Here is a 20,778-nt window from a genome sequence, read left to right as displayed (position 1 = left end):
TTTAAAAGGCAAAATATAAATGAAGCAGTGGTAGAGGTTTAAGAAAAATTTCAACGGTATGTTCATCAAAATGTCCCTAATTTTATATTCAACATTGCAAAAAGGTGACTGCTGCTCATTAGTTCTTGCTGTTTATTGCACCTTGCTGTGCACAAAGTGGCTATCTTATTTCATTACATTACCAGGTGTACTGTTCAAAATGTTAATTGGCTAGGATACTCATGATTGCCAAATCTTGTAAAACTACTGCATGGTATTCTTTTGCTATAATTAGCATAAAAGATATGAGAGAGTTTAATCTTGCATTGTTGCATGGATTTAACACAGTCGACGCTAAACATTTCAAGAGACAATTTGAATTTGTGAAAGGATTTGATGATGCCTGTTTATGTGCTTAATGTTTACTTTGCCCAGCAGTACAGATTCCAGAAAACTAATTCTCCTGATCACTGAGCCAGTAATTAACAGACTGAATTCATGTCAGCATAAATATGCATGCTGCATGTCTTCATCACTGCTGGAAATTTTTTAAAATCATATCTTCTAAGCTCTTTTAATTTTGTTTCAATTTTCTTGTTGCAAGCGTAAATCAATTTGTTGCAGCATTGACAGGTAAAAAGAGTGAGAGAAGATGGATTAGAACATTCTTTCCAAAAGCAATATATTTTGTTTAGCTTTCTTTGCATTTTATTCTACAGTAGAAATAAAGTACCAAAGGTAAACATTTGGTGACCTTTGTTTACATTGGAACTTTTACCATATCATACTTATTTCACTCAACAATACAGCTTTTTGTTTTAAAAGTATTCATTTCAGGCTCATTTTTCTCCTCCTTGTTTTTGTTGCACTGGTATTTTAATAGTGGTGAAAGTGGTACCTGATCAACTTTGCCAACCAATGTTTGAGTTATGTTAGAACAGTGCAACACTTTTACTGACCTTGCAGCCTCCACTTCTCACTTTTAATTTCTACTTATTTCAAGAATTTCAAGCTTCTAACTTAATTTAGTTACTTAATTTAATTTTTCTTCCCCCAATGCATGGATTTTCTCCAACATCAGGATCTCAGTACATGGGAATGATGTTTGCACGATCACAACATACCAGTGCACTGGTCAAAATGACCTGAGTCACTAAAACATCTAGTCTCAAGTAGAAAATCAACTTCTATAGCAAATGCACTGCTCCATAATAAAGTTCAAATCACTTTTCTATACTTTTAGTGATATATAACATATTAAACTGTGTTTTGCAATAGGCTTTGCTGTGCAATGCAGAGCAATTTGGATAAATACAAATTAGCCTTTAAATAAGATTGTGGCCGATCTGACTGCAACCTCAACCCCACATTCTCGTCTACATGCAGTAACATTTCATCCTCTTGCCTATCGTAGTAACAATGTTATGCATATGCATGAAATTCTTTAAGTATAACAAAATCAACCATTTTAAAATGGATTAACTCATTTAAAACAACTTGACAAATGTGCATAGTATAATCCTAATTTCAGTGATTGAATATACGTTTGTACGAATTCATTGCACATTTATAACAGCAACCAAAGTGAATTGTTTACTTGCTTTGTTATACGTGCAACCGTAACAATTCTATTACATTTCAATTGGTCTGCCTTACCGAACATGCAAATAACTAGCATAAAATAAAACATATTTGCCTAGAAATTAGATTTAACCCATTTTTGATGCACTAAATGGGTACTGTTTCCTTTATCTTCCACCAAAAAAATTAATTACTATTAGGATGTACGTGCATTAAAATATTTTTGTGGTTTCTCCTCTGGAGAAGTTTTAAAGCCCAACCTACGTGATTAGGCAAACAATTGGAGCAATCCAGATATGCCCCATGGAGACACAAAAGACTGTAGATGCTGGAGGAACTCGGTGGGTCAAGCAGTATCCGTGGGGGAAAATGGACAGTCTACATTTCAGATCGAGACCCTTCATTTGGGCTGGATGAAGACTTTTCAGTCTAGATGAAGTGTCTTGGCTCGAAACATCGACTATCCATTCCCCTCTGCAGATGCTGCCTGACCTGCTGAGTTCCTCCAGCAGCTCTTATTTTGCACCAGATACACGATATCTTGAGTGGGCCCAAGCTGCCATGGGCAGCGGCAGCATCAAGACAAAATACAAAGGCATCTGTGAACTGAAGGTATCAGTACACAATTGTCTTGATTTGTCCTCATTGCTGTTGACAAAAGATTTTTAATACGTTAAAGCGGATCAAGAACAATTTCCTACATTAAGCATGATGTTCTCTCGTTTATTAGAAGAAACAAAGATGGTGCTTCACAACCCTTTTGATTCAATTTCTGTCAGTGAATACTAATGGGGATTGCACATATTTATGACAATATCAAATGGATGAAAAACAACAAATTCTAATTTTTAAAGATGTGTATTTAAGGGTTAAAGTAGAATAGACTATGACTGCATTAGAAGTACAAGTACTGTAGGTAGTTAGATTACTTTATCCACAGGGAGTACTATTAAAAATTAACTGCAGCAAATCTGGTTAAACTAAAACACTATGAATTCTATCACATATTTCTAATGCTTGAAAAATGTTTCACGGCACAAAAGTATCTAACAAAAATCGACATAGTCCACAAGAAGTCAATAGAAGAATTGACACTTTAAAGAGATATGGAAGGAGGAAAGGGAAAACTGGAAAGTTTACCAAGGTAATTGCAGATCTCAAACTATAGACAGCTCTAAGTGACAGGCTGAGGACAACAAACAGTGCAAGGATATTTAGAATCAGAAGAGCTTTAATGTTAGGGAGAAATGCAGACATGAAGAGGAGTAAGCTTGAAGGATTTAAACATGCAGTTCAGAATAGTAGTTTGGAGGTTTTTGGGCCTGGGAATCCAAGGTATGGCAGATTCTGGTCCAACAACAGATTAATTTTAAAATTCTCATCCTTGCCTTCCGATGACACATTACTTCATTTAGTCCCTTACTACTGTGCTATGACTTCAGCCGCTGAGGTCCAGTACTCTGGAATACCTTGCATTAATACAGGTAATAGGGGAAGGGAGGGAAGAGATTTCTGAGCCCTTGGCAATGATCTTTGCGTCCCCACTGGCCACAGTAGTACCAGATGATTGGAGGGTGGAAAATATTATTCCTTTGTTCAAGAAAGAGTAGGGATAACTCTGGGAATTATAGACCAGTGAGTCTTGCTTCAGTGGTGGGCAAGTTATTGGAAAAAATTCTTAGGGACAGGATTTATGAGCATACGGTAGCGTAGCGGTTAGCATGACGCTATTACAGTGCCAGCGATCGGGGTTCGATTCCCATCGCTGTCTGTAAGGAGTTTGTACGTTCTCCCGTGTCTGCATGGGTTTCCTCCGGGTGCTCCGGTTTCCTCCCACATTGCAAAGACGTACGGGTAGGTTAATTTGGGTTTAAAATGGGCAGTGCGGACTCGTTGGGCCGGAAGGGCCTGTTACCACGCTGTAAATTAAATTTTTTTAAAAATTTAAATTTAGAGAAGCGTAGTCTGATCAGGGACAGTCAGCATGGCTTTGTGAGGGGCAGGTCATACCTCATGAGCCTGACTGAATTCTTTGAGGATGGGGTAGAGCAGTGAATGTGGTGTATATGGACTTTAGTAAGGCATTTGATAAGGTTCCTCATTGTAGGCTCATTCAGAAGGTTGGGAGGCATGGGATCCAGGGAAACTTGCTGTGCGGATTTGGAATTGGCATACCCATAGAAGGCAGAAGGTGGTAGTAGATGGAGCGTATTCTGCCTGGAGGTTAGTGACCGGTGGTGTTCCGTAGCGATCTGTTCTGGGACCTGCTCTTTGTGATTTTTATAAATGATTTGGATGAGGAAGTGGAAGGGTGGGTTAGTAAATTTGCAGATGACATGAAGGTTGGTGGTGTTGTGGATAGTGTAGAAGGTTGTCGAGGGTTACAATGGGACATTGATAGGATGCAAAGCTGGGCTGAGAAGTGGCAGATGGAGCTCAACCCAGAAAAATGTGAAGTGATTCACTTTGGAAGGTTGAATTTGAAGGCAGAATACAGGGTTAATGGCAGGATTCTTAGCAGTGTGGAGGAACAGAGGGATCTTTGGGTCTAAGTCCATAGATCCCTCAAAGTTGCTGCACGTTGATAGGGTTATTAAGAAGGCATATGGTGTGTTGGCCTTCATTCGTTAGGGGATTGAGGTCAAGAGCCGTGAGGTAATGTTGCAGCTCTATAAAACCCTGGTTAGACCACACTTTAGAATATTGCGTTCGGTTCTGGTCACCTCACTATAGGAAGGATGTGGAAGCTTTAGGAAGGAGATTTTACACGATGCTACCAGGATTGGAGAGCATGTCTTATAAGGATAGGTTGAGTGACCCAGGTTCTCTTTGGAACAGAGGATGAGGGGTGACCTGATAGAGGTGTACAAGATGATAAGCAGCATAGATTGTGTGGACAGCCAGAAACTTTTTCCCAGGGCGTAAATGGCAAACATGAGGGGGCATAATTTTAAGGTGATTCGAGGAAAGTACAGGGGGGATATCAGAGGCAAGTTTTTTTTTTAAAAACACAGAGTGGTGGGTGTGTGAAACACGCTGCTAGGGTGCTGGTAGAGGCAGATACATTAGGGACATCTAAGAGACTGTTAGATAGGCACATGGATGACAGAAAAATGAAGGGGTATGTGGACATCTTCAATGTGTGCCAGACACTCTTTGATACAATTTAAGGTAGTTCACAGGACCCATGTCAAAAGATAAGCTAGCTCGTTTTTAATCACCATATAAATCCTATATGTGACAGATGTAAATCAAATGTGGCTTCTTTGACACATATGTTTTGGTACTGTCCTCTTTTGGAAAAATATTGGAAAGACATTTTTAACATTATTTCAAATGTATTGAAGATTGATTTACAACCTCACCCTATCACTGCAATTTTTGGATTACTAAGGATAGAGTCTGGCCATTTATCTGCTTCCACTAACCGTATGATTGCCTTTGTTACATTAATGGCCAAACCATCCATTTTGCTTAAATGGAAGGATCCAATACTCCCTACTACTTTTCAATGGTTCTCTCAAACTATATCATGTTTAAACTTGGAAAAAATTAGGAGTGGTACTGTTGATCCTTCGCTTAAATTTGAAGATATTTGGAGTCCATTTATTCAATATTTTCATGATATAGATTCCCTTTCAATAACTTTCCAATTTAGAGTAATGGAGTTGACGACATAATATTGCTCTGTTGCTACTGAGAAATTTCAGTCCAGTCTTTCTTTTGTTTTTTTTTGAAATTTTTCTGTTTAGTTTAGTTTGGTTTGATATATTGTTTATAATTTTTCTTATTGGTTTGGGATTTTTCTTTCTTTTATATATATATATATATATATATGATAAATCTTTTTCTTTCCTTTATTTTATATTATATTTACTAAGAGATCGTTGGATCTACAGATTTTTTTTATATTTTATTGTTCTTTATGATTATCTATGCCATGACTGTTCTCCTGATCTCTTTGTATTATGTACAAACATGGATGTTATATATTAATCTGTATTAATTTGAAAACTAATAAAAAGATTGAAAAAGAAAGAAGGGGTATGTGGAAGGGAATGGTTAGATTGATCTTAGAGTAGGCTAAGAGGTCGGCACAACATTGGTAGATGGAGTTTAACCCGGATAAATGTGAGGTGTTGCACCTTGGTGGGACTAATGTCAAGAGGCAGTACACTCTGAAGGGCAAGACCCCTAACTGTGTTGAAGAGCAGAGAGACCTTGGGGTGCAAATCCTTGGCTCACTGAAAGTGGCTACACAGGTAGATAGGGTGGTAAAGGCAGCTTATGGAATGCTTGCTTTCATTAATCAAGGTATTGAGTACAGGAGTCAAGAAGTTATGATGCATCTCTATAGAACTCTGGTTAGGCCGCATTTAGAGTATTGCGTACAATTCTTGTCACCTCACTACAGGAAGGATGTCGAGGCTTCAGAGAGGGTGCAGAGGTGGTTTACTAGGGTGCTGCCTGGATTAGAGGGCATGTGCTATCAGGAGAGGCTGGACAAACTTGGGATCTTTTCTCTGGAGCAGCTGAGGGGTGATCTGTTGGAAGTATATAAAATTATAAGGTGCATAGATAGGGTGGACAAGGGTGATCTGTTGGAAGTATATAAAATTATAAGGTGCATAGATAGGGTGGACAAGCAACATCTTCCTCACATTATTGAGCGATCCAATACCAGAGGCATGCATGTAAGGTGAGAGGGGTAGGATCAGAACAGATGTTGGGTACGCTTTTTACTGAGAGAGTGGTGGATGCCTGGAATGTGTTGCCTGATAGGGTGGTGGAGGCAAATTCATTGCAGGCTTTTAAGAGGGGCTTGGATGGGGACATGAATGAGAGGAGAATGGAGGGATATGGGCATTCAGTAGGTAGAAGGGATTAGCCATATCAGTACAACATTGTGGGCCGAAGGGTCTGTTCTGTGCTGTACTGTTCTATGTTCCATGTAACATTATGGCTGAAGGGCCTGTACTGTGCTGCAATGTTCTACATTCTAATCTCTCTGCCTCTCCACCTGCTCTCTCTTTCTCTAAAATTTCTCTTCTAGTACCCAACATAATGCTTCAGGTTCTTAAGAGGAGTGGAGAGATCCTCAGTATCAGTGAAACCTGATCCCACACCTTTAGATGTTGCTGCTAAGGAGCAATTTGTAAACGAGTCAAAGATAGATGAAAATCAAAAAGCTGTAGATGCTGGAAATATGAAATAAAAACAAAAAATGCTGCAAACTCAATGGAATAAACAGCATTGGTGGAAAGAGATACAAAATTAACATCTCAGGTCAAAGACCCATTTTGACAAAAGGTCTTCATCCTGTAATGTTAACTCTTTCAGTAAATGCTGTCAAACCCACTCAGTATTTTCAGCATTTTTCTTTTAAGGAAAAATCTCTGAGGGATCACCTGAAATGTCAGTGCAGGGGGAAGTGAGATTATTATTGGAGTGCGCATTGCTATAAGTGGATAGGCAAGGTTATCAGTAAACTGGTATACTTGCGGGAAAATAGAGGAGGTACAAAGGTAGAGAAGAATAACATGTTTGATTTGCCAGTTGCTGGAAAGCGAGCAGGATGACGAGAGGTAGTGCACTATGGTTGTAACAAAGGATGTCATTAACAACTTTAGCTAGCATTATTTCCATGGCAGAATGAAAACGTAATTAAAACAGATAAAAAATACTTTTGCAATGAAATATGCACATGAATTTGCAAAGATTTTAAGGGTAAAGGATGGTTGAAATATGGCTGTTTGGAGATTGGAGAGGAAGTTTCTTGAAATTAAAACAGAAAAATGCTGGAGACACTCAGCAGGTCAGGCAGCATCTGCAGAAAAAGAAACAGTTAACATTCATGAATTATGTGCATGAATGGGTGGAGGGGGTGCTAGGGTAAATAATACCTGAGATGAGGGAACAACTTACAATGTCTGGCAGCATAAGGATCAGTTAAGAAAATTGGGTAATCAACAATTTAGTCAAATAGGGATCAAGAAAGAAGATAGATCTCATGGAGAAGTGGACCTCAGAGAAGATATGAGATGAGATCATAAAAAAGTGGAGGTTATATTCATAATGAGAATAAACCCATGCTCTTAAAATTGTTTTCCTAATGAAGAGTATAAGCAAAGGAGCAGGCCCTTCGGCCCATGATACCAAATTAAACTAAACCGATCTGACTGCATATCCCTCCATTCTCAGTTCATGCGCCTGTCTGAATGCCTCTTGAATGCCACTATCGTGTCTGCTTCCACTGCCACCCCTTTCCAGGCACCTACCACTCTCTGGGTAAAAAACTTGCCACACACATCTCGCTTACGCCTTTCCCCCTCTTCCCTTAAATCTGTCCTCAACTATTTGACATTTCTATCCTGGGAAAAAGACTGACGCTATCCTAGCTATGCCTCTCCTGATTTTATAAATTTCTATCAGGTCTCCTCTCAGCCTCCAACGCTCCAGAGAAAACAATCCAAGTTTGTCCAACCTCTCCTTGTAGCTAATACTCTCTAATCCACGTAGTCTCCTGATCAACCTTTTCTGCACCATCTCCAAAGCCTCCACATTCTTCCTGTAGTGGAGTGACCAGAACTGCAGACCCAATTTTATACATTAAATTTGAAAATTTGTTAAAAAGGAAAAGGATCAAAATTAAAACATGACAAAAATTAAATTAGATATATCTACCCATCAGTTGACTAAAAGTGGAAACCTCCAAACCTTTAATGCAGATGAGCCATTTGTGCATAACCATTGGGTGTCACACCATTTATAAGCTTCAAATGAGTATCCCCATTAATTATATATTTCTAAAAACTGGTATTTAATAGATGGAAGTGCATTTATTTAGAATTTATCTGCCAATGAGGTAGCTGGGTAACACAAACCTCCAGCCCCACAAAAAAGAGAAACCATCAAATAAGGAATAATAGGAAAATAGGACTGAGATAGCCAGACTTGAGCAACAACTTAAAGATCCAGACATTAGAGTTGCACGTGGTCTGCCCTGCAGCAAGCACGGAGCACCAAAAACTGGGTAGATCCAATACAAGCAAATTTAATCAACGATCCATTCCAGTATTTCTACTGATTGAATGAGAACAGGAAACCAAGGCAAAACTTGCTAAACCAAAAGCAAAATACTGCAGTTCCTGGAAATATGAAATAAAACAAGTGCTGGGAATACTCAACAGGTCAGACAGAAGTTCTGGAAAGAACATACAAAATTGGATTCAAATACATCTAAAGCAAGGTGCCTTATTACCACTATGCAAGACACCCCCTTTAAAAAGTTAACAAAACCAACAACAGTGAACATATCACCCCATTCAATGTGATCTTTTCTCAGATGTTAATTGATTACTTTTATAATAAATGACCAATGGGAGTGGAGAAAAATCACCATTCTTCTTTAATTCTCCGAATTATAACTTCTGATCTGAACTGTATAATCAGGGGAGCACTATGGTGATGGGGAGATTAAAAAGGGAAACATCACTCTCATGTACCTTCTACCTACCAGATAAAGCAAGAAAAACAAAAAAAAAGTTGGCCCTTGCCCACAAAAGAGTACTTGGCATTGGGGTCAAAATGAAAGTTTAAGGTTGATGATATCTTGTCCCAAACAAAATAAAAGAAAAATCAAACTAAACAAATGATTATACAGTTATGTAACAACTTTTTTTTAAAAAAGAACTAATTTAATCTGATCTAATCTGATTCATCAGATTTCTGAATGGTCCTTGAACCCATGAACACTGCATCGTTATTCCTTTCTGTTTGCACTATTTAATTATTTTTGAAGTTATAGTAATTTTATGTTTGCACTGTACTGCTGCCGCAAAACAACAAATTTCATGTCAACTAAGTAAGTGATAATAAATCTGATTCTGAATTATTTATAATGCAACTAGTTTTATCTTTGTGCATTTAATGAATTCATTACCTGTCTGAATAACATTGCCTCTACATGAAGATTCATTGGCTCTTTGCACGTATTGTTATATGATGGTGTAAATCTAACAGGAGTACATGCTTTACTTCCTTAGAGTTAGTTGTGGGACCCAAATCAAAATAGCAATGAAGTGCCCTTTCTCATGAGACAGCTGATGAAAGCTGTTGTTAAGAGAGTACTGGAATAGCCAAAAAGGACAAGCTTCTGTGACCTCCTGTCCTGCTGGGTTTGAACTGACAAAGAGAGGTGGAGCGATTGTGCAGTTCCATTGTCTCAACTGTCAGATCAGAGAAAACACTGCAAGGCTCATCATTAAGGTTTATGGGACTTCAGTTGAAGGGGATTAAGAGCAAAATCTATTGAGATCCTTTTAGACTGAAGAATAACATTAAATAACTATTAGAAGCCTGACTCAATAATGCTTTACTGTGGCTCTTGCTGGGGCATTCACAATTCCAGAAGTGCACATGTTCACCCAGCTGTGCTACTTTATTTAATCAAGGACTACCCAGCACTATGTATCAAAATCATTCTCAAAGTTTACTATATTATTTAATTTAAAGGACTGCAGACAATAATACAACGCTACTTTAAGATTATATTTGCAAGCATAAACAAAATTTAAAAAGAATGTACTTTCCTCACAGCATAAATTTCTCTAAAATCTGCTTCTTTAAAAAGACTAGATCTATAAACTCAGTTCAATGATGGAAAGACATTTCAATAAGCTAGTAAAAGATTATGGCTCATGTCAGGCATAAAGAAAAAGGATTCCAAAAAAGCAATGACTTATCTTGAAAGGCATGCATTAGGCAGCAACCTGGCCACACATCAGCCTCTGACATTTATAAATAGATGTTTCTCATATGATTGGGAGAGAATCTTGTGATAAAGACCTACACTTATCTATTGCTGTCAATGTGTTGGTTCTAACAGACATCATATTCCCAATAACTATTAGTTCTGGGGGTGGAAGGGGGTGGGGGAATGGCAAAATGGTTTAAAATTAATAGGAATTGAATATATTCCCTCGAATTGGAATTCATTTTTTTTAGGGAAAAGTGGTCATAAACAAAATGAAATGCCAATTACCTCTCCTTCATGGCCAGCAATCCTGTCAAACATTCAGTCTACAGCCTACTTTTGTTTCCTGTTGTGGCAATCACAGGCTAAGTACTTAGCATACTCCTATCAGATATGCATGTAGGGATATTTACCATCTGTTTGCACTTAATCTGTAAAGCTGCCTGCAAAGCGTAGATCACAATGTTTTGTAATAACATTGTAATTTTACCTGTGCATATATCTTTGAATTTGATACTAAATGCACACAGCTGTGGAAAAGATCTTCCTACCTGGACTACTGTTATTCCATCCCAGTTTATTACCAGAATAAATCAACATCATAATGAACAGATTCATTGGAAAGCAAAACATCATTGCCAAGTGCACAGAATTTGGATAGTATTTTTAATTTTCAGCTAATGACAGATGGTGGGCAAAGATTGAATGGTAGCAGTCACCGGTTCAAATGCCAAAGTGAACAAGAAAATGGACAGCATTCCCAACTAGTCCTCCCAAGTAGATAATATAATTCCAGTAGAATACAGAATCAGGAGGATTGTGCAGATAAAAGTATGACTGGAGAGATGGCACAGGTGGGAGGACCTTAAATCCATGGGATATAGTGCTGGTTGAGAGAGGAAGCTGGAGATGCAGGAAGGTCAGGTCAAAAGTTGTAATTGGGTCATTTTCTGGAGAGGTGAGGAGAGCCCAAGTGCAGATTCTAAACTGAGAAACAGTAAAGCAGAAAATAAATATACAAGCTTGAAGGACAAAGGAAACAAGACAGGAAAATAGGCAAAAGGATTTTGACAGGGTTTAATGGTGTAAGTTCAAGGAAAGGAGTCTACCAAACAAGGCTAATGAACCACAGCTAGAGTTACAAGTAGAAGAAAGATATAGTTATAACTGAAACATAGCAAAGAGGTGCAAGAACATAATTGACTGATCACAGGGTTTTCAAAACAAGGAGGATTTAAAAAAATTGAAAAAACAATTACAGATCATCCCTTCTTGTGGCTGTAGAATGATCATCAAATGAGCACTTAAGCCTTAGACTAAAGAGAGTGGACCCTTGAACATTTGGAAGTTGATAGAAGAGAAAATATACCCGGAAAACTTCTGATTTTTTTTAAAAAGAGTAGAGCAGTAATAGAAGGGGAGTTCAACTACTCTAATATTAACTGGAGTGGAATCAGTGCAAAAGCTATCAAAGGCAAAGAATTTTCAAACTACACTTAAAACTTGTTGGGGCAGTAGAAGAGGCAGTTCTGAGCCAGTTTTCATTTCAGGGAGTGAAACAGTGCATGTGGAAAGGAAATCATATTATGATTCAGCAAGAGCAGACTACAAACTACTTGAAGGTAAATCAGTCCAAACTAAGAGCCCCCTAAATGTGAAATATATAAAAAGGAAGCCCAGATGAACCTCACTGAATATCCCTAGAGGCAGGATAGCTAAAGTAGTTAGGAAGACATATTAACTACAACATTGTGAAAAATCAAAAAAAAACCTGCAGATGCTGGAAATCTGAAATTAAAAACCCACCTGACAAAGGGTCTCAGACCTGAAACATTAATTCTGTTTCTCTTTCCACAAACACTGCCCAACTTGCTGAGTGGTTCTAGCATCTTCTGTTTTTATACGTGACAATTTCTCACCTTGGCTGAAATGCTACTTCAGAAAAGACCATCATTCACGTACCAACTCTCAACATGAGCATTTTAGGCTGTCCCATTCCCTGGCTCTCCTGATTGTCAGAGTAGAGAGCTTATGCTAGAACAGTATGAAAACATTTGAAGCAGGGCTAGAATGTGCACAGTATTTTTACCACACTGAAGTACGTACGTAACTCATTCAAGAGTTTACAGTAGAGCTTTATGTAGATGTGAACAAGGCTGGAAAATGTCAGCCTATCAGCATTGAGGAACAATCTGAAGGAAATCAAGGAGAAATTTATTTTACCTGGTGTATATGGGAATCTGGAAGTCACTCTTCAATAGGTAGTACAAGCAGATACCCTATAATCATTAGAAATTTTTGGGCAGAAATACTCAAAGTGCTGTTGCCTCTAAGAGTCAGAAAACAAGATCAGACTTGGTAACTTCTTCAGGCTGTATAGGCTCAACGGAATGAACAGTCCCCTTCCGTGTAGTAAATTTATACAAAAGCACACTTGATCAGGAGTGTCTCTCTTTTACTAGGAAGGATGAGAATCTTGCATAGCAGCTGATATTCACTCCCAGAAATTTAATGCGATTCCAAATGCTTTCTTTGCAACTAGAACGGAGCCATATTGAAACAGCAGAGCAAAACTGACCACTTTTTTGAAAGGCTCCAAACAAATGCGAATCAAAAAGTCAACAAGTCCAACTATTTTTAGTGTTACTTCAGTTGGAATTTTACTAAGTGATAAATAGACATGAATAATTTTTTAAGTCATAACTTTACAGTGGCATTGGCAATTTGTTAATAATCAAATTGATTGCAATTCCAACAACCAAACAACAGCCACTTTTCAGAACAGATCCAAGAACTGGTTTCCTCTGCAATATGAATGGATATAGTATTTGTACAGCTTTAACTAAACTCAAAGAAATACAGCTTGCTTTCAAAACCCATGAAAGCGTTTCAGCTATAATGTTTACTTCCCTGAGGCAATGCAAGTTTTAAACTTTAAATGTTATTTATACAGCACAGTAACAGGCCCTTCTGGCCCAACAAGTCCACGCCGCCCACGTTAACCTACCCATACGTCTCTGGAATGTGGGAGGAAACCGGAGCACCCGGAGGAAACCCACGCAGACACAGGGAGAACGTACAAACTCCTTATAGACAGCGACGGGAATTGATCGCTAGTACCGTAATCACGTCACGCTAACCGCTATGCTACTGTGCCGCTGTTGTAGTATCAAGGAATTCACTAAAGTTCCATTTTTATTCTTTTCGGAAAAACTGGATAGATCCATTAAATCTCTCAAAAGGTGCCATTAAGCAGCCAAATTATTGAAAATATGCTAGTTATCTTTGATAAAATTCAATCACTTATACCTACAAAACACCCAAGCATCAAATCAATCAAAATGAACACCACCAATGATATGGACTGACTGAATAATAAGAATGAAGATATTTGCACATCAGTTTTTTTAATTGCATGATTTTATACTATATATTTGGTGCTCAGCTGTAGATTTTGAAAGAAGGCCATAGGACTCAAGCACACCATCATCCAGGACAAAGTAGTCTGCCTGATTGGCATCCCATTCACTCCCATAAGATTCACCAACTCCACCAGCAACTTACCTTGGCCATAGTTACTAACAAAAATTATTCCAAGACAGCTTTCAAACCTGCAAACAAAAAGGAAATGGCCTGCAGGAGCATGGGAATACAACCACCTGCAGACTCCCCTCCAGGTTACACACCATTCTGATCTGTAAATATAACACTGTTTCTTCATCAATGGGTTCAAATCCCAGAACTCTCCATTCAATAGCATTGTAGAAAAATCTTACTAGAAAGATTCCCCAGCAGAAAAAAGCAGGAGCTCACCACCACTTTCTCAGGGCCAGAGATGAACAATAAATGCAAGCTTTGTTAGCAATACCCAAATCCTATAAAAAAGGAAAACACTCACTTGGTTTAAAGTGTTAAGTCCTCATAATGAATGAATTATAAGGATCCAGGCTTTATTTAGTGCAATTGAATTAATTACTGAAACTGTGTGATGCAGAAATAATGGAGGTAATGTAATCTTAAAAGAAAATGAGGAAAGATTCATCATGTCTAGTCCAAAGTAATCTCTATTTTTTAAATGTTCACAAGTACTAGAGTTCTTAATAAATAAAGCACTCTTCAACTTAATAAAATTTTATAACTATAATATATTGTTTGTAATTCTAGTTACAAGACTGATGACAATATTCTGAAAATCATAAGAACAAATGATATCAGGTATAAAGCAAAGTAGAACTGGGGTTGGGGTGAGGTGGTGGGTGGGTCTGGGGGGAGGAAAAAGAACCGATAACCATGGCAACAGGGACTTAATAATCATTCCTATGGGTAAAGAAATTATGCTGTACCACCCTAGAAAAGAGTAGCCAATAACTGAATGCAGATGCACTGTGCCTTTACCAGACACACTGAAAGGTGATGATGCCTTTGCATCAATTTTGGACTAGAGTGTGTTGCAAAAAACGGCTGAGTGTTTTCCCCACAGGCAATACACAAATATTGACTTCTCTCCTCCCTTCCCCCATTAGCTGTGCTGAGTAGATATACGTTTATTGAAAGCTATAATGGAAATCTGAGGGTCCCCTGTCCTGGGGCCAGAAGAGACGATGAGCTATCACTTCATGTAATGGCAGCCCCTCTGTGACAAACCTGACCTACATTTTTTCTCCTCTTGCTCATAACTGTCTGCCTATGCTTCAAGGAGATGTTTAAGCAGCAAGCTGGGCATGCCTGGTTAACGTTATAGTGGATTCGAATTTAACTTCCCTCATTGCTGATGGATATTAACATCCCAATATAAACTGAATAATTTCATCCTGGATTCTCAATATAATAACATTATTCAAAACCAATATTGTATTCTATTTCATTTGTAAGACTACACAAAAATGCAAAGATTTAAATAATTATAAATTAGGTTATGTCCTCAATTCAGCGTTAGTGAACACAGAATGACCTACACATAAAAATAAATGCAGATAGCAGGTTTAGTAGAAATATTCAACAAGAAGTTTGCTTTCATCATAATTGTACATAAATAATTTATTATTTTTATCTGTTCTTGAGAAGCCTCTTCTAATTTAAGTGATACTGAATTGATGACTTAGAAAGCTGCAGCCTTCACAAAGCTTCTCGGCAGAACCTACCACGACGCTGCAGGTCATACTCTCTCTTTGTCTCTTCATTCCCTAGTATTTTCCACGCCTGATCAACTTCGATGAACCTCTGTGCGCGCTCCTCAAGTTCTCCCGCTGGCACATCTGCACTCTGTTTATCTGGATGATACTGCCAATCAGAAGGGGAGGGGTTGGAGGAGAGAGAAAAAAAGTTGATGGTGAAAAAAAAATCAATACCTTTAGCCCTGATTTTATTTTGTGGAAGGTAGCGAAAAGCAAGGTAAGTCAGGAACACAAGTCATGAACATTAGGCTTGAGGGGCTGCACTCAGGTTAATTAAAATCACAGAAGTCACAGCCACTGATGTCACAACCTGTTCAGACAGCTTTTTCTGGATAATTTGCAGTTGGCGCTGTTGGCATTATGGACAATTTACCAAGAGAAGTTGTGAACAAGAGAAATGAAAAATAAAGAGGAGCAGGGAATGTGTGAATGAGAAAAAACATGTGGCTATCAAAATATATTTAAAAAAAACACTGTTTTAAACAGATAGTAAATGCAGGTAAATGCCAATCGACTGGACATTTAGCAACTAAGAGCATTCGGACAGCATTTATATTAATGAAGAAATGCATTTTACCCAACATAATATTCAGCAAAATAATTATAAATACAATTGATAATTGTAAACAAATTTTAGTTCTGCTGTACTAGAGTGAAAATCCAACACTGGGAGATGCTTTAACTGTCAGTTTATAATTGATTTTGCAGCAATAAATAATAAGTCAAGCCCACTTTATCTTTCACCCTATTAATGTCACATCTTATAGCTCCTGATGGGGTCTGACATTAGCACAGCTAAACCATATTAAGAATCTATCCTTCCAGTGCAATGATAAAGCCCTGCTCATACTGTATTACATTTGAGAGAATACCACTAATTAAAACAGAGTGTGGTCTCCTTATCTACATCCTACTAAATTAATTACCAGTCGTACTTTATATGCTTTAAAATGTAATTTTAAGGCAGTGTGCACATTGCCTGACTTTGTGTCTTATGAGTATTTCATTGCTTTCAACTATAATAATAAAAAAGGTCTGCCACAAACAGGTTGCTGACAGGGAGCACCTCTCATTTGGCATTTAACTTGTATTTCTTTGCCCTCTTTTTATTGTGAAAGTACCTGCACAGCATTTAATTAAAACAAGAGCACATCTGCTAGTAAACGTTTAAGCTTCTGTAATCCACTAAATTCTTCTTTTGTGATCAAGGTAAGGATTCAATTTACTTAAAGGTATTGAGCACTGTATGTGAGAGTAAATACATAAACTCCATGCAAGCAAAATTATATTGATTCCTAAAAAGTACAGACCGAGTTTCACAAGAAATTCAAGATTTTTAAAAACTGAATTACCTTTGAACTCAACAAACGTTTTTAGTTCTTACTATATGATTATATTGCTTTTTCTATGCAATTTTACTATCTCAGCTGTCAGGGATGGTAACTGTCTCATCACCGCACCCACACATTACAATAATGAAATGCTTTTAATCACATTTTGCCCAAGTTTAAGAAACCTCAGATGAGCAAAGGGAGTTTCATCTGCCAGTCCTAATTAGTGCTTGATTTGGTTTTCACAAGTTTCATTAAAAGGAAAACCCAAAATTCTATAATGGTATCAGTTAACCCTGCAGTGATGGGATTTGCTCTATGAACCATGCATTTCTCATTAATGATGTAGTGTACACTCATTGGGGCTTGGTGGTCAATGACATGATCACTTTTTGTGCAGGAAACCAGTAATATCCAAGCACTCCAGTGCCTCAAGAGTACAATTCCTCTTTGTAACACTCATATAGAACCTACCTCAGTGGAGAGTGCTGTCAACTTGCCTCAACATCGGGAATGGGCTGGTTAACTCCAGTTAACCTTTAGAATTTTTAGAATGTGTGCTATCCATAATAGAATAGTGATATTCATAATCTTATTGCACTGTCATTTTGTTGGCACAAAATGCTACTGAAGGTAATGGTTTTAACAAGGAAACCCAATTAGATTTCAAGAGCAGAAGTAAACATTGTCCCCATATTTGTTGTACAGAAGGATCTTGGGATGCAAGTGGCAACACAAGTAGATAGAGTGGGAAAGAAGACATACTTGCCTTCACCAGTTGGGGTGCTGAGTATACAAGTAGGGAAGTCATGTTGCAGCTGTATAAAACTTTGGTTAAGCCACATTTGAAGTATTGCATGCAGTTCAGGTTGCTGCATTACAGGAAGGATGTGGAGGCTTTAAAGATGGTGCAGAAGAGGTTTACCAGGACTTTGCCTGGATTAGAGAGTATTAGCTAAAGGGAGAGGTTGGACAGATTTGGATTGTTTTCTCTGGAGTGTCCGAGGCTGAGGAGCAACCTGATAGAAGTTTATAGAATTTTGAGAGGCACAGATAGGGTAGATAATCAGAGTCTTTTTCTCAGGGGTAGAAATGTCAAGTACTAGAGGCCACAGCTTTGAGGCGAGAGGGAAATAGTTTAGAGGGGAAGAAGATTTACGAGGCAAGGTTTTTGTTTACACAGAGAGTGTTAGGTGCCTGGAACACACTAGCAAGGAAGCGGCGGAAGCAGACACAATACTATTATTTAAGAGGCATTTGGACAGGCAGGGAATGGAGGGATATAGACCATGTGCAGGCAGAGGGGATTGGTTAAAATTGGCATGGTTGGACAGACATGGTGGGCCATAGGGCCTGTTCCTGTGCTGCACTGTTCTACATTCTAAATCAGTCTTCCATGGAGTCATAGAGCACAGAAACAGGCCCTTCCATCTACCATGTCTAAGCCAACCATCAAATAACGATCTATACTAATCCCATTTAACAGCACCTGGTCTGCAGCCTACTATTGAAATACTCATACAAATGCCTCTTAAATTTTGTGCAAGTCTCTTCCTCTGTCATCCTTCCTCATGCAATGTGTTCCAGATTCCAACCATTGGGTGAAAAAGAAATCTTCCTCAGCTCCCCTCTAAACCTCTTACTCATCTTCCACCTCTGCCTTCTGGGCTCAGACATCTCTGCCATGGGGAAAAGTTTCTTACTATCTACTCTATCTATGCCTCTCTTAATTTTACATCTCTCTATCAGGTCCCCACGCAGCTTCCTCTGCTCCAAGAAAATAAAAACAGCCTATTCAGTCTCTCCTCATAACAGAAACATTCCATTCTAGGCAACATTCTGGTGAATCTCCTCTACGCTCTCTCCAGTGCATTTACATCCTTCCTATTGAATGGCAACCAGAATTGAACACAATATTCCAGCTGCGGCCTAACCAATCCTCTATAAGGTTGTTCTAAGACCTCCCTGTTCTTACATTCTATGCCCTGGCTAAAGAAAGACAAGCATCCAATATACCTTCTTCACCACCCTTTCTACCCAGCAGGTGGGAACAGATTCAGAGTGTAACAGAATGGACAGCATGGAAAGGGCATCAAAGATATGAAAGGCATTTATAGAGGGTGTCAGGCAAATTACCATAAAGACTTCAAAGTGTTCAGAATTTTCTTAGTTTACCCAACAGGTGTCAATTCAAAATGCTTCATTCATCAATGTGCTATTGCCATCACTTCAGGCAACTCAGTTTGAATTATATAGTCTTGAGATACTCCAAAGAACTTTATCAACTATTAGTTTTGAAATATGGTCACAGACATTATTTAGCCAACTTGCACAACAGATTAATGTCAAAACAGATTATGCCAAAATAGCAACTACTTTTCCCTTTCTGGCATCAGTGTTTCTGGTGTCATGGTAATTTAATGTCCAACAATAGCTATGCAGACCAATTTAATGTTTCATCCAAAATGACAGCATCTCTAAAAATACAACACTTCTCTGGCACTGCACTTAATTATTGGCCTAGATTATATGCACAGATCTGTGTTGTGGCAATTGTATTCATGGCTCTCTTGCTCAAAGGTAAGGAAGAAGCCATTCGAGAGTTAAATTTTACAATTATTATTTGATCTTCTTTTGAAACATGGAATTCCAATCATATCAAACAACATATCTGAGAAAGGGTTGTGTAATTATGGATTCTCCAATCCCATAGTATGTGCATAAGCATTTGAGAGAAACTTATGTATATTGAGATCCATTTAGTTATTTTGAATATTGCTTTTGATTGCATTAATAATTATAAATACACACATACCTGCAACATTGTACAACTTAAATACATAAAATGCCTGTCCAGAGCTATGGGTCCCTTGGGTTTTTCCTATCAACTTCTATTCGATAAGGGATCATAAAGTCCACTTATTATCAGTTTTATATTCCAGCTCAGATAAGACAATTGCAATACCATTATCCACTTTTCTTCAGAAATTGTTTGATAAACTTAAAAAAGCTAAGTGACAGCACCTGTGAAAATGCATCACTTGGTATTTGGTACAAAAGTACCATAGTTATTACTCTACAAATACAGGTTAAAGTGGCACTTGTATTCTGAAAACAATGGGTGATATATTGGCAAGTAAATGCATTAAATCAAGGTTAAGGCAAGTGTAGTAAATTACCTTCACACCATTCTTTCCCTCCTCCCCACCCCACCCCCCACCAACACCCACAAAAAGATTCCAAACTCATTTTTTTCCCCATTCCAAATTAGGATTGATATATTTTGTTAAGTGAAATTATCATGTGGAAGAACAATGAAAAAACAGAACTAAGGTACAGGTTACCCATAAACTGAATGGTGGAAGAGAACTTTTTACCAGTTTGCGTGTAAAAAAAGTTTTTGTTCACTTTGCTACCTCTTAGTCTACATTTCCCTACCAGAGGTAATATTCTTTTAAAGGACCCACCTAATTGAATTTTTTTAAAAATATAATTTCAAAGCCTCAATTATATCACCCCTCAGTTTTCCAAACTCAAAGGAATTTTAAACAAGTGAATGTAATCTTATCCCTTTTAAATTTTTTTATCCCTCCAGTATTATTGTGTGATTAAGGGTTTGTATCAAATTGCAGCCTTCCCTTTCCTGGGATCTGATCTGCATTCTAAAATATCTCTCTCTAAACCAGTGACATATTCACCTAGTATATGGATCCATCTGGTTTAAATTTGACAGTCTTCACAAACCCATCACAGCATCCTGATCCCAAGATTTAGCCAAATTGAAGGGTGCCATATCCTAAATAGTGCTTTTAATAAACCCCTGGCTATTTCTTGAAAATATTGCTCCAAGAGCCCCAAAGACACATCAAGACTTTGTAATAATCACAGCTACACTCAGTAGTTCAACAACAGTATATTTAGAACTCCTTACTGACTATGAACCACATGATGCATATTA

At 38.0% G+C, this 20,778-nt stretch overlaps 1 protein-coding gene across 6 annotated transcripts in view; it reads right to left on the bottom strand.

Annotated features, from left to right (window-relative positions):
* dnajc24 (DnaJ (Hsp40) homolog, subfamily C, member 24) overlaps positions 1-20,778 on the bottom strand; it is a 56,241-nt gene that overhangs the window by 13,465 nt on the left and 21,998 nt on the right. For all 6 annotated transcript variants that reach the window (XM_052029197.1, XM_052029196.1, XM_052029199.1 and 3 more), the window contains one exon: positions 15,457-15,595. In XM_052029197.1, coding sequence (XP_051885157.1) covers positions 15,457-15,595 — 139 coding nt within the window. The remainder of the gene's footprint in view (positions 1-15,456; positions 15,596-20,778) is intronic.

The sequence above is a fragment of the Pristis pectinata genome, chromosome 14, assembly GCF_009764475.1.
Source record: "Pristis pectinata isolate sPriPec2 chromosome 14, sPriPec2.1.pri, whole genome shotgun sequence".
Lineage (NCBI taxonomy): Eukaryota > Metazoa > Chordata > Chondrichthyes > Rhinopristiformes > Pristidae > Pristis > Pristis pectinata.
The sequence above is the reverse complement of the archived record's forward strand: the minus strand, read 5'-3'. Positions and strand labels throughout refer to the sequence as shown.